Here is a 13,751-nt window from a genome sequence, read left to right as displayed (position 1 = left end):
CCACTGTGGCTGGAATAGAATGTAGGAACAGATAGTAGAAGATGTAATCAGAGAATATAGAAGGGAAGTGGGGGCCAATGATATGTGGCATCCTGGAAGTGTCTTGGAATTTTTGTACATTTTTTAATCTGTGTACTAACTGAAGAATCTTATTCAAATAATTTGTTGGTTGATTTTCTAGACTAAAAAAAAAAAAAAATGCAAATATTGATAATGTTCTCTTTTCCAACAGATTTATCTCTTTTTTTGCTTTATATCTTTGTGCAGTCTCTAGAACTTCCAGATATAATGGTGATGTTAGTGAACAGGAATATCTTGTGCTGGATTTTTTTTTTATACTGGATTTTAATAGGCAAGATTTTAGTTTTTAGAGTAAATAAATTACTCTTTTATCGACATTAAGTAAGTATTCATCCTAGTTTACTAAAAGGGTTTGTTGATTGTTTCATTCATCAATAGTGGGTATTCAGTTTAAATAAATGCCTTCTTGGGCTCTGTTGTGATCAATAAAGAGAGCCAAACTATAATTTAGGTTTAAATCCTGACACTACTTTTCACTAACTGTGTAACCTTGCACAGGTTTCTTAACCTCCCTCAGTCTCGGTTTTCTAAGTATTTAATGTGGATAATAATATAAGGACCTGCCTTATTGAGTTGTTTTGAGGATTTAAATGAGTTAATACATACACATGCTTAGAAAAGTGTCTGGCATATAGTGTTCTTCAATAAGTAGCAGCTCTTGTTACTGATATGAGGTATTATGTTCATATATCTTCTGACATTAAGCTGTCTTTGCAATCCTAAAGTCACGCATGATGTATTATTTTTAAATACATTGCTAAATTTTACTCTTCTGCATATTTTGAGGTTTTTACATTAAACCTGATTGGTCCATAGATTCCAGTTTTTGTTTTTGTTTTTTTCACATTGTGTCAAGTTTAGGTGTCAAGGTTATACTAACCTCATAGAATAAATTCTGAAGCTTTCAGTTTGTTTTGACACCATCTCATATGGTATGCTATTGAAAAGAATTACCGATAAAAACTCCTGAGCCCAGTGCTATTTTTGAAAGTATTTTAAGCCAATTTCCTCCATCCTCACACTTTTTTTCACAGGGTTATTGGAATATTCTAATTTTCTAGTCAGTTTTGATGATTCCTGTTTGACCAGAAATTTTATGTGTTTAGTTTCATGACAGTAATCTTGAATGAAAATTTAATTGCCTCAGGTCTTGTTCCATTTCAAGATTTTAAAATGTATCTGCATGGTGTTTTATACAATCTTCTCTTATTTAAAAAACAAAAAAAAACTCATCTGTTTCTGTCCCTTCTGTTGCTCCATATTTTCTGTATTTGTATTTTCTTTATTTTTTTTCTTTGTCTAGATTTGCCAAAGGTTTTCCCCCAGTAAATTCACATTGTATTTGTCTTTTCTGCTGGAAATTAGAAAAACGTTTAATTCATTAAATTTTTATTATATATTTATTCAATTTCATTTTATCATTTTCCTACTTTCTTGAGAAGGCTATGAATGATACTTAAATGAATACTTATGATACTTATATGAAGGTAGCTTTAGTCTCAACTCATGAGTTTTACTGTCAAGTGTTTAAAATCTTGTGTTTTCCAAATATTCTGTGATTATCATTTTGCTTTCCTCTTTTATCCAACAATTTGGCATCTTTTTTATTTTCCAAGTGCTTGAGGTTTACTGTTCTTTATGTAAACTTTTCTTAAATGATCTCTAATTTCTTTCTAAACAGAGAATAAGACCTTAGTAGTTCATCTGCTTTTTGCTATATTAAGGTTTTCTTTGTAGATTAATTTATAGTCCACTTTTAAAAATACCTGTTGGATTCTCTGGAGGGACTTACACATATGTTTGCAGTCATTCATATATTATTTTTTCAGTCATTTAATGTATTTTTTCAGTTGTTTAATAGTATTCATACCTTCTATATCCCTATTTATTATTCCCTAGAGTCAGTGTGTTATTGACCTAGTATAATTGTGTTTCTTTTTAAATTTTGATTGCATATTATGATTTTGTTTAGCATATCACAATTCATGACCAGTATCTATTCATTATGGATTTCATCTTTTTTCAACATAGCTTTCCTCCTTTTCCTATTTCCTGCTTTTTGCACTGAATTCTGCTTCAACACTAATATTGTTATTATTCTCTTTTATTTCTTGATGTCATGTCCTATTTTTTTTTAACTTTTTAAATTGTATAATATATCATATATACAAAAGCAAAGAAAGGAAAAAGAAGTAATTTTCAAAACACTCCTCAATGAATACTTACAGGACAGAACCCAGAGTTCGTCATAAGCTATCATTCCATCATCTCAGATTTTTCCTTCTAGCTACTCCAGAATATTGGAGGCTAGAAGGAATATTTCTTTTTTATTATCACAATTGACTTTTTTTTCTTCTTTGTGAAAAATAACATACACAAAAAAGCAATAAATTTCAAAGCGCATAACCACAACTAGTTATAGAACAGATTTTAAAGTTTTATATGGGCTACAATTCTACAATTTTAGATTTTTACTTCTAGGTGCTCTAAGATACTGCAGACTAAAAGAAATATCAGTATAATAATTCATCAATCATACTTATTTATTAAGCACTACCTTCTCTGTTTAACTCTACCGTCACCATTGATCTTTCTCCCACCCTTTAGAGGTATTTGGGCTATGCCCATTCTAACTTTTTCATATTGGAAAGGGATGTCGATAATATGGAGTAGGGGAATGGAACTGGTTGATGTTCTGGAGAGGCTGGACCCTCTAGGTTTCAGGGCTTATCTGGTCCAGGGACCCATCTGGAGGTTGTAGTATTTTGAAAAGTTACCCTAGTGTATAGAAGCTTTGTAGAATCATATATAGTGCCCTAGGTGTTCTTTAGGGTTGGCTGGAATGGCTATGGTTGGGGTTTGGCAAGTTATGATAGGTGGCAATGTCTAACTGAAGCTTGCATAAGTGCGACCGCCAGAATAGCCTTTTGACTCTATTTTAACTCTCTGAGCTACTGAAACCTTACTTGTCCCATTTGTTTTCCCCTTTTTGGTCAGCATGACATTGTTGATCCCATGGAACCAGGGCCAGGCTCATCCCTGGGAGTCATCTCCCATGCCACCAGGGAGACTTTCACCCCTGTATGTCATGTCCCAGCCATAGGGGAGGGCAGTGACTTCACTTGCAGAGTTGGGCTTAAAGAGAGTGAGGCCAGGTCTAAGTAACAAAAGAGGTCCTCAGGAAGTAACTCTTAGGCATACCTATAGGAAGGCTAAGCTCTTTTACATATGTAAGCTTCACAAAAGCAAGTGTCAAGATCAGGGGCTTGGCCTGTTGATTTGGGTGTCCCTAACATTTGACACAGTATCAGGGGTTTCCCCAGTGCTTAAAGTTTAATAGTTCCAGATTTTTTTCTCTCATCCCACAAGGGACTTTGCCAATACTTTTTTTTGCCAATACTTTTTGATTATCTGCTTAATATATTCTGGGATGTGTCTAGGCATTACCTTAAGCTATACAGGATTATAGGTGTTCAGTCTCATTCTGGTCTCCCTGTGTTTGGATTATTTAAATGATCTATCCAGACAGTTTGAGTTAGATTATGTACTATAGAAAAGTTAGGCTCTGGACAGAATAAACCTTCTTCCTTTGGTCTCAAAGAGTAGACAAGGTTCTGAAATACAGTCAGTGTCTTCCTTACCCCTGTTTGAATTACCTTAATCCTGACATGATTGGCTTCATTCTTATCTCTCAATACCAGATAATACATATATAAAACAGCTTCTCAAAATTCAGAAATAATAATTACCACTCTGGACTAAATTGACTGCTAAGAGAGCTTATAATCAAGGCCCCTGTTTTCTTATAAGCATCTTCTAAATGGGACCATACAATAATTGCACTTTTGTTTCTGCCTTATTTTGCCTCACCAAATGTCCTACAGGTTCATTCACAATGCTGCATGCCTCACAACCTCATTCCTTTTTGTAGCAGCACAATATTCGATCATATGTTTACACCTTTGTTCGCCAATCTACTTCTTAGTCTATGTGTCCTTCAGCCACCTCCATTCTTAGGCATCACGTATAATGTCCAAAGTCAACAGTCCATCAATACTCTCAATTTTAGATAATTTCATTGTTTCTAAGAGAATGATAACCAATAAACACACCCTCACCAAATAGAAAATCTAAGCCTCCCCTTAATTCTTGTCCTTCCCTCCTTTATTTACCCCTGGTGTTGCTGTGGTACTCTTGCTGTTTTCCTGCTAAACATAGCCCATAGCATGCAATAGCAGTTTCCCCCTGTACCCCAAACTTACACATTCTTTGTACAAGATTCATACCTTTGAAGTAGTTCATGCAAGAACTTATTTATATTTCTAGTGTTCATCAGTTGGATACATAGGTCTGTACAACCCCTTTCAATCATGTTTCCCTTCAATATAGTAATGTTACTTAGAGACCCACTAGTGAACCTCCTTCATATCTGCTATGAGCATCGGTTTATATATCTGTTTTTGTCACTGCTTTCAGCTCTTCTGGGTATATACTGAGTAGTGCTATTGCCAGGTCATAAGGCAACTTGATATTTAGTTTCCTAAGGAACTGCCAAACTGTCTTCCATAGCGGCTGTACCGTTACACATTCCCACCAACAGTGCATAAGTGTCCCAATTTGTCCACATCATCTCCAACATTTATAGTTTGTTTAATAGCACCCATTCTTACAGGTGTGAGGTGGTAACACTTGTAGGCTTGATTTGCATTTCCCTTATATCTAATGCCAGCATCTTTTCATGTACTTTTTAGACATCTGTATATGCTTTTCAGAAAAATGCCTATTCATATCTTTAGCCCGTTTTATGATTAGGTTGTTTGTTCTTTTGTTGTTGAGTTGTATGATTTCTTTATGTATGCAGGATATCAAACTTTTGTCCAATGTGTAATTTCCCAATATTTTCCCACATCGTGTCGGATGCCTCTTCACCTTGTTTTTAATATAATATTTTTATTGTAAAAACTTAACATGCAAACATTCTTGGCATACAAACATTCTTGACATGATTACAATAAGTGGCTCACATTATCATAACTTAGTTGTGTATTCATCACCGTAATCATTTTTTTGAACCTTTAACTCTAGCAAAAGAAATAAGAAAGAACTCATACATACCATACTCCACACCCCTCCCTCTCATTGACCACTAGTATTTCAATCTGCTCGATTTCCTTTAACCTTTGTTCCCCCTGTTATTTGTTTATTTTTTACACATCCTCTCTCCACCTTTTTGACAACAGTCTTTTGAGATGCAAAAGCATTTGATTTTGAAGGGTTCCCTTTTTTTTACTTTTGTTGCTTGTGCTCTGGGTGTAAAGTTTAGGAAGCTACCCCCATTACTAGGCATTGAAGATGTTTCCCTACATTTTCTTCTAAGAGCTTTATGGTACTAGTTCTTATATTTAGGTATTTGATCCACTTTGAGGTTTTCTGGGTTTTTTTTTTAATGGGCAGGCTCTAGGAAACGAATGTGGGTCTTAGGCATGTCAGACGAGAATTTTGCCTGCTGAGCCACCATTGCACCACCCCGAGTTAATTTTTGTGTAGGGTGTAAGGTAAGGGTCCTCTTTCATTCTTTTGGCTATTGACAGCCAGTTTTCCCATGCTCATTTATTGAAAAGACCATTGTGTCTCAGTTCAGTGGATTTGGGGGCCTTGTCAAAAATCAGTTGACCATAGATTTGGTGGTCTGTTTCTGTACTCTCGATTCGATTCTGTTGATCAGTACTGTCTTTATGCCAGTATCATGCTGTTTTGACCACTGTGGCTTTATGATAAGTTTTAAAATCAGGAAGTCTTAATCCTCCTACTTTTAGCTATTCAGGGTCTCTTTCCCTTCCAGATGAATTTGGTAACTAGCTTTTGCAAGTGTTCAAAGTAGGTTGTTGGAATTTTGATTGGTACCGTGTTGAATCTGTAGGTTAATTTTGGTAGAAGTGACATCTTAAATATGTTTAACCTTCCTATTCATGAGCAGGAATGTCTTTTCACCTATTTGTTTCAAAGAAGAAATCTTCTTTGATTTCTGTTAGCAATGTTATGTAGTTTTAGTGTACAAGTCCTTTATGTCCCTAGTTAAGTTCATTCCTAGATATTTGATTCTTTTAGTTGTTATTTTGAATGGAATTTTTTCCTTAACTGACTCCTCAATTAGGTCATTGTTTGTGTATAGAAACTTACTGATATACGCACATTAATTTTATATCCCACTACCTTGCTGAATTTATTAGCTCACATAACTTTTTTGTAGATATCTCAGGATTTTCCAAGTATAGTATCATGTCATCTGCAAATAATGAAAGTTCTACTTCTTCCTTTCCAATTTGGATGCCTTTTATTTCTTTTTCCTCCCTGATTGTTCTAGCTAGAACTTCTAGTACAGTATTGAATAATAGTGATGACAGAGGGCATCCTTGTCTCATTTCCAATCTTAGGGAGAAAGCTTTCAGTCTCTCTGTTGAATGTGATGCTGGCTATATGACTATCAGTTTGCCATATATTCCCTTTATCATATTGAGAAAGTTACCTTTGATTCCTACCTTTTGAAGTGTATTTTATCAGAAAAGGATATTGAATTTTGCTGAATGCTTTTTCAGCATCAGTCGAGATGATCGGATGATTTTCCCTTTCAAGTTTGTTAATGTGCTGTATTACATTAATTGATTTTCTTGTGTTGAACCATCCTTGCATAACAGGTATAAACCTCACTTGGTCATGGTGTACAATTCTTTTAATGTGTTGAATTGATTTGCTAGTATTTTGTTGAGAATTTTTGCGTCTATGTTCATAAGGGAGATTGGCCTGTAGTTTTCCTTTCTTATAGCCTCTTTACCCAGTTTTGGTATTAAAATGATATTAGCTTCATAAAATGAGTTAGGTAGTGTTCCTTTTTCCTCAATACTTTGGCAAAGTTTGAGCAGAATTGGTGTTATTTCTTTTTGGAATGTTAGATAAAATTCCTCTGTGAAACCATCTGGCCCTGGGCTTTTCTTTGTAAGAAGATTTTTGATGACTGAGTGAATCTCTTTACTTGTGATTGTTTTGTTCAGATCTTTTATTTCTTCCTGAATCGGTGTAGCTTGTTTGTGGGTTTTCAGAAATTTGTCCATTTCATCTGACTTGTCTAGTTTGTTGGCGTATAGTTGGTTATAGTATCCTCTTATGATTTCTTTATTTTTTCAGGGTCTGTTGTGACAATCTCCTTTCATTTCTGATTTTGTTTATGTGCCTCTTTTTTTATTTGTCAGCCTTGCTAGTGGTCCTTCAATTTTATTGATTTTCTTTAAAGAATCAAATTTTGTTGTTTTTTTTTTTATAAACTTCTTTTATTGTATAGTATAACATATATACAAAGCAAAGAAATGAAAAGCAATAGTTTTCAAAGCACTCTTAAACGAGTATTTACAGGGCAAATACCAGAGTTTGTCATGGGCTTTCGTACAGTCTTCTCATATTTTTACTTCTTAGCTGCTCCAGAATATAGGAGGTCAAAGAGCTTAAATATGTTTTTATCATCACAATCGACTTTTTTCCTTCTTTTTTTTTGTGACCAATAACATATATACAAAAAAAGCTATATTCAAAGCACACACCACAATTAATTGTAGAACATATTTCAGACTTTGGCATGGGTTACAATTTCACAATTTTAGGTTTTTACTTCTAGCTCCTCTAAAATACTGGAGACTGGAAGTTATCAATTCAATGTTCAGCATTCATATTCATTTGTCAGATCCTATCTTCTCTGTATAACTCCACCATCACCTTTGATCTTTCCATCCCCCTCTATAGGGTTGTTTGGGCTATGGCAAGTCTGGATTTTTTGTATTGGAAGGGTCGGTCACTAATATGGGGTAGGGAGATGGAAGTGTCTGATGTTCTGGAAAGGCTGGACTAGGTTTCAGGACCCATCTGGAGGTTGTAGGTTTCTGGAAAGTTATTCTAGTGCCTGGAACAGTTGTGGAATCTTACATATTGCCCTAGGTGTTCTTTAGGATTGGCTGAAATGGTCCTGGTTGGAGGTTGGCAGGTTATCATATGTAGCAAGGTCTAACTGAAGCTTGCATAAGAACAACCTCCAGAGTAGCTGCTTGACTCTATTTGAACTCTCTCTGCCACTAATACTTTATTAATTATACTTCTTTTCCCTCTTTTGGTCAGGATGGAATTATTGATCCCACAGTGCCAGGTCTGGATTCATCCCTGGGTATCATTTCCAACATTGCCAGAGAGACTTTCGCCCCTGAATGTCATATCCCACGTAGTGAGGAGAGCAATGATTTCAGTTGCAGAGTTGAGCTTAAAGAGACTGAGGCCACATCTGAGCAACAACAGAGGTCCTCCAGAAGTAACTCTTAGGCATGCCTATAGGTAATCTAAGCTTCTCCACTACCTACATAAGCTTCACAAGAGTAAGCCTCATGATTGAGGGCATGGCCTATTGATTTGGATGTCCCTTAAGTTTGACACAGTATCAGGGGATTCCCTGATGGTAAGGTTTAATAGTTCCATATTCTTTCTCCCCTCCCTCAGGAGACTTTGCCAATACTTTTTGATTATCACTTAATATGCTCTAGGATGTATGTAGGCGTTACAATAATCAATATAGAATTAAAGGACCTCTTTCTTATTCTGTACTCCCTGTGTTTCATTTGTTCAAATGAGCTGTACAGATAGGTTGAATTAAATTATTCACTACAGAAGATTTCAGTTCCAGACCAAATAAACCTTTTCTTCCATTGGTGTCAAAGAGTATGTGTGGTTCTAAAATATAGGCACTATCTTCCTTTGTCCTACGTTCTGAATTACTTTAGCCCCACGTTCTGAATCACTTTCGCCCCAACCTGTTCAGCTTTGTTCTTATCTCTAAATGTCAGGTTATATATATAAAATAGCCTCTCAAATCCAGGAATAATAATCACTACTCCGGACTTAATGTGTCTGCTCTAAGAGCTTATAGTCTAAGCCCCTGTTTTCTTATAAGCATTTTCTAAAGGTGACCATACCATTGTTCTTTTGTTTCTGGCTTATTTTGTCTCACCAGATGTCCCACATGTTCATTCACATTGTTGCATGCCTCACAACTTTGTTCCTTTTTGTAGCAGCACAACCTTCATTCATAAGTATACACCATTGTTCACCGATCTACTTCTCCATCAGTGCATCCTTCAACCACCTGCGTTCATCAGGCATCATGTAGAGGGCCCAAGGTCCACAGTCCATTAGCATTCTCAAGTTTAGATAATTTCATTGTTCCCAAGAGAAAGAAAACCAGTTAACATACCCTCACCAAATAGGAGATCTAAACCTTCTCTTTAGTCTTGTCCCTCCCTGCATCATTTACCTCTCCTGTTGCTGTGGTAGTGCTAATGGTTTCCTTTTGAACATAGCTCATAGCATGCAATAGCAGTTTTCCCCCTGTACCCTGGACTTCAACACTGTTTATACAAGAATCATATCTTTGAAGTAATTCTTAGAACTCATTCATATTTCTAGTGTTAATCAGTGGGACACGTAGGTCTATACAACCTCTTTCAATCTTGTTCATCTTCAATATGGTAATATTACTTATAGACCCACTAGAGAACCACCTTCACTCCTATCTATTCCTTTACATTGTAGTTCAATCTCATTAGCTAACAGTTTACCCATCTCTAGCTTCTGTGTATCTCTAAATCCCCTATATTCTGTATTGTAAGCCTCTGATTAAACCCTTATGCTGGTCATAAAAGTGGAATCATATAATGTCTATCCTTTTGTGTCTGGCTAATTGCACTCAGCATTATATCCTCAAGCCTCATCCGTCTTGTCATGTGCTTCAGGACATCATTTTGTCTTACTGCTGCATGATGTTCCATCGTATATATATACCACAATATGTTGATCCACTTATCTGTTTCTGGGCATTTGGTTTGTTTCCATCTTTTGGTGATTGTGAATAATGTTGCTATGAATATTGGTGTGCAAATGTCTGTTTGTGTCGTTGCTTTCTGCTGTTATGGTTATATACCAAGTAGTGCTATTGCTGGGTCATAGGGCAACTTGATATTTAGTTTCCTAAGGAACTGCGAAACAGTCTTTCATAGTGGCTGCACCATTATACATTCCCACCAGCGGTGCATAAATGTCCCAGTTTCTCCACATCCTCCCCAACATTTATAGTTTCCTATTTGTTTCATAGCAACTACCCTTATAGGTGTGAGGTGGTATCTCATTGTAGCCTTAATCTGTGTTTCCCTTGTAGCCAAGTAAAACGAGCTTCTCTTTGTGTGCTTTTATTTATTTATTTATTTTTGCATGGGCAGGCACTGGGAATCAAACCCAGGCCTGGCAGGTGAGAACTCTACCACTGAGCTACCATGGCCTGCCCTCTTCATGTGCTTTTGAGCCATCCGTATTTGCTCTTCAGAAAAATGCCTATTCATTTCTTTAGCCCATTTTATAATTGGATTGTTTGTTCTTTTGTTATTGAGTTATATGATTTCTTTATATATACAGGAAATCAAACCTTTGTCTGATATGTGATTTCCAAATATTTTCTCCCATTGAGTTGGCTGCCTCTTCACCTTTTTTGACAAAGTCTTTTGAAGTACAGAAGCATATGATTTTGATTTTGAGGAGTTCCCATTTATTTTTTTTTCTTGTTGCTTGTGCTTTGGGTTTGTGCTAAAGTTTAGGAAGCTATCTTCAATTATTAGATCTTGAAGATATTTCCCTATGTTTTCTTCTAGAAGCTTTATGGCACTAATTGTTATATTTAGGTGTTTGATCTACTTTGAGTTCATTTTTGTGTAGGGTGTAAAGTAGGGCTCCTTTTTATTCCTTTGGCTATTGATATCCAGGTCTTCCATGCCCAAATAGTTAAAAGACTGTTTTGTCCCAGTGCAGAGGATTTGGGGGTCTTGTCAGAAATCAGTTGACTGTAGATTTGGTGGCCTATTTCTGCACTCCTGATTCCATTGGTCAGTGCTCTTATCTTTGTGCCAGTACCATGCTGTTTTGACCACTGTGGCTTTGTAATAGGTTTTAGAGTCAAGGAATGTTAATTCTCCCACTTTGTTCTTTTTTTTTTTTTTTTTAAGATTCTTTTAGCTATTCGGGGTCTCTTTCCCTTCCAGATGAATTTGGTAGTTAGCTTTTCCAAATCTTCAAAGTAGGTTGGTGGAATTTTTATTGGTACTGTGTTGAATCTGTAGATCAGTTAGGGGAGAATTGATGTCTTAACTATATTTAGCCTTCCCATCCATGAGCAGGGAATGTCTTTCCACCTATTTTGGTCTCCTTTGATTTTTTTTTTTCTGCAATGTTATACAGTTTTCTGTCTACGAGTCCTTTACATCCCTAGTTCAGTTCATTCCTAAGTACTTGATTCTTTTAGTTGCTGTTTTGAATGGAATTTTTTCTTTAACTGACTCCTCAGCTAGGTCATTGTTTGTGTATAGAAATGTTACTGATTTTTGCACATTAATTTTATATCCCGCCGCCTTTCTGAATTTGTTTTTAGCTCAGGTAACTTTGCTGTAAATTTCTCAGGATCTTCCAAGTATAGTATCATGTCATCTGCAAATAATGAGAGTTTTACTTCTTCCTTTCCTATTTGGATGCCTTTTATTTCTTCGTCCTGCCTGAGTGCTCTAGCTAGAACTTCTAGCACAATGTTGAATAATAATGATCAGGGTGGGTATCTTGTCTTGATCTTAGGGGGAAAGCTTTCAGTCTCTCTCCATTGGGTATGATGCTGGCTAATCAGTTTTTCATATATTCCGTTTATCATATTGAGATAGTTTCCTCTGATTCCTATCTTTTAGAGTGTTTTTATTAGAAAAGGATGCTGAATTTTTTTGAATGCCTTTTCATCATCGAGTTGATCATGTGATTTTTCCCTTACGTTTTGTTAATGTGCTGTATTACATTAATTGATTTTCTTGTATTGAACCATCCTTGCATTTCTGGTATAAATGCCACTTGGTCATGACGTATAATTCTTTTAATGTGCTGTTGGATTCGATTTTATAATATTTTATTGCAAATTTTTCCATCTGTGTTCATTAGGGAGATTGGCCTGTAGTTTTCCTTTCTTATAGCCTCCTTACCTGGTTTTGGTATTAAAATATTAGCTTCATAAAATGAATTAGGTAGAGTTTTTTCCTCAATTTTCTGGAAAAGTTTGAGCAGCATTGGTGTTATTTATGGAATGTTCAATAAAATTCCTGTGTGAAGCCATCTGGCCCTGGGTTTTTCTTTGTAGGAAAATTTTTGATCATTGTTTGAATATCTTTACTTGTGATTGTTTTGTTGAGATCTTCTGTTTCTTCCTGAGTCATTGTAGCTTGTTTTGTGTATCCAGGAATTTGTCCATTTCATCTAAGTTGTCTAGTTTGTTGGTGATTAGTTGTTCATAGTATCCTCTTATGATTTCTTTGATTTCTTCACAGTCTGTGGTAATGCACCCCTTCTTATTTCTGATTTTGTTTATTTGCAACCTCTCTCTCTCTTTTTCTTTGTCAGTCTTGCTAGTGACCCATCAATTTTATTGATTTTCTCAAAAAACCAACTTTTCATTTTATTGATTCTTTCCATTGTTCTTTTGTTCTCTCATTCATTTATCTCTGCTTTAATCTTTATTATTTCTCTTCTTCTGTTTGCTTTGGGGTTAGTTTGATGTTCTTTCTTAAGTTCCTCCAGGTGTGCTGTTAAGTCCTCAATTTTTGCTCTTTCTTGTTTTTTTTTTTTTTTTTACATGGGCAGTCACTGGGAATCGAACCTGGGTCTCCTGCACGGCAGGTGAGAACTCTGTCCCCTGAGCCACCATGACCCGCCTGCCCTTGTTTTTTAATATGGGCATTTAGGGCAATATATTTCCCTCTCAACACAGCCTTTGCCACATCCCATAAGTTCTGATAAGTTGTATTCTCATATTCATTCATCTCCAGATAGCTACTGATTTCTCTAGCAATTTCTTCTTTGACCCACTGGTTGTTTGGTTGTTTAAGAGTGTGTTATTTGATCTCCATATATTTGTGAATGTCCTCATTCTTTGGTGATATTGAGATCCAACTTCATCCCATTGTGATCAGAGAAAGTGCTTTGAATAATTTCAGTGTTTTGTGCCCCAGCATATGATCTATCCTGGAGGATGTTCCATGAGCACTAGAGAAGAATGTATATCCCTGTGCTTTGGGGTGCAGTGACCTGTATATGTCTGTTAGGTCTAATTTATTTATCAAGTTATTTAACCTCTCTGTTTCCTTGTTGATCTTCTGTCTGATTGTTCTATCTATAGAGGAGAATGGTGTATTGATCTCCTACTATTATTGTTGAAACATCTATCGCTCCCTTCAGTTTTGCCAATGTCTGTCTCATGTACTTTGGAGTTCCTTGATTGGGAGCATGAACATTTATGATTGTTATATTTTCTTGGTGAATGGACCCTTTAATTAGTATATAGTGTCCTTTTTTGTCTCTTATGATGTCTTTACATTTAAAGTCTATTTTGTCTGATATTAGAATAGCTACTGCTTTCTTTTGGTAATAGCTTGCATGGAAAATTTTTTTCCATCCTTTCACTTTCAGTCTGTTTGTATCCTTGTATCTAAGATGAATCTCTTGTAAGCAGCATATGGCTGGATTATGTTTCTTAATCCATTCTGCCAATCTGTATCTTTTAGTTG

At 35.7% G+C, this 13,751-nt stretch overlaps 1 protein-coding gene across 6 annotated transcripts in view; it reads left to right on the top strand.

Annotated features, from left to right (window-relative positions):
* The window catches only part of ICE2 (interactor of little elongation complex ELL subunit 2), a 98,550-nt gene that overhangs the window by 31,997 nt on the left and 52,802 nt on the right, over window positions 1-13,751 (top strand). The window contains exon 10 of one of the 6 annotated variants that reach the window (XM_077128082.1): window positions 8,242-8,451. The exons of the other annotated variants lie outside the window; for them this stretch is intronic. Within the exon in view, the coding sequence (XP_076984197.1) occupies window positions 8,242-8,439 (198 nt within the window). The 3' untranslated portion in view covers window positions 8,440-8,451. The remainder of the gene's footprint in view (window positions 1-8,241; window positions 8,452-13,751) is intronic. 6 annotated transcript variants of the gene reach the window in all.

This window comes from Tamandua tetradactyla, chromosome 14, assembly GCF_023851605.1.
Source record: "Tamandua tetradactyla isolate mTamTet1 chromosome 14, mTamTet1.pri, whole genome shotgun sequence".
NCBI lineage: Eukaryota > Metazoa > Chordata > Mammalia > Pilosa > Myrmecophagidae > Tamandua > Tamandua tetradactyla.
Note: the sequence above shows the minus strand (reverse complement) of the source record. Positions and strands in the feature narration are given on the sequence as shown.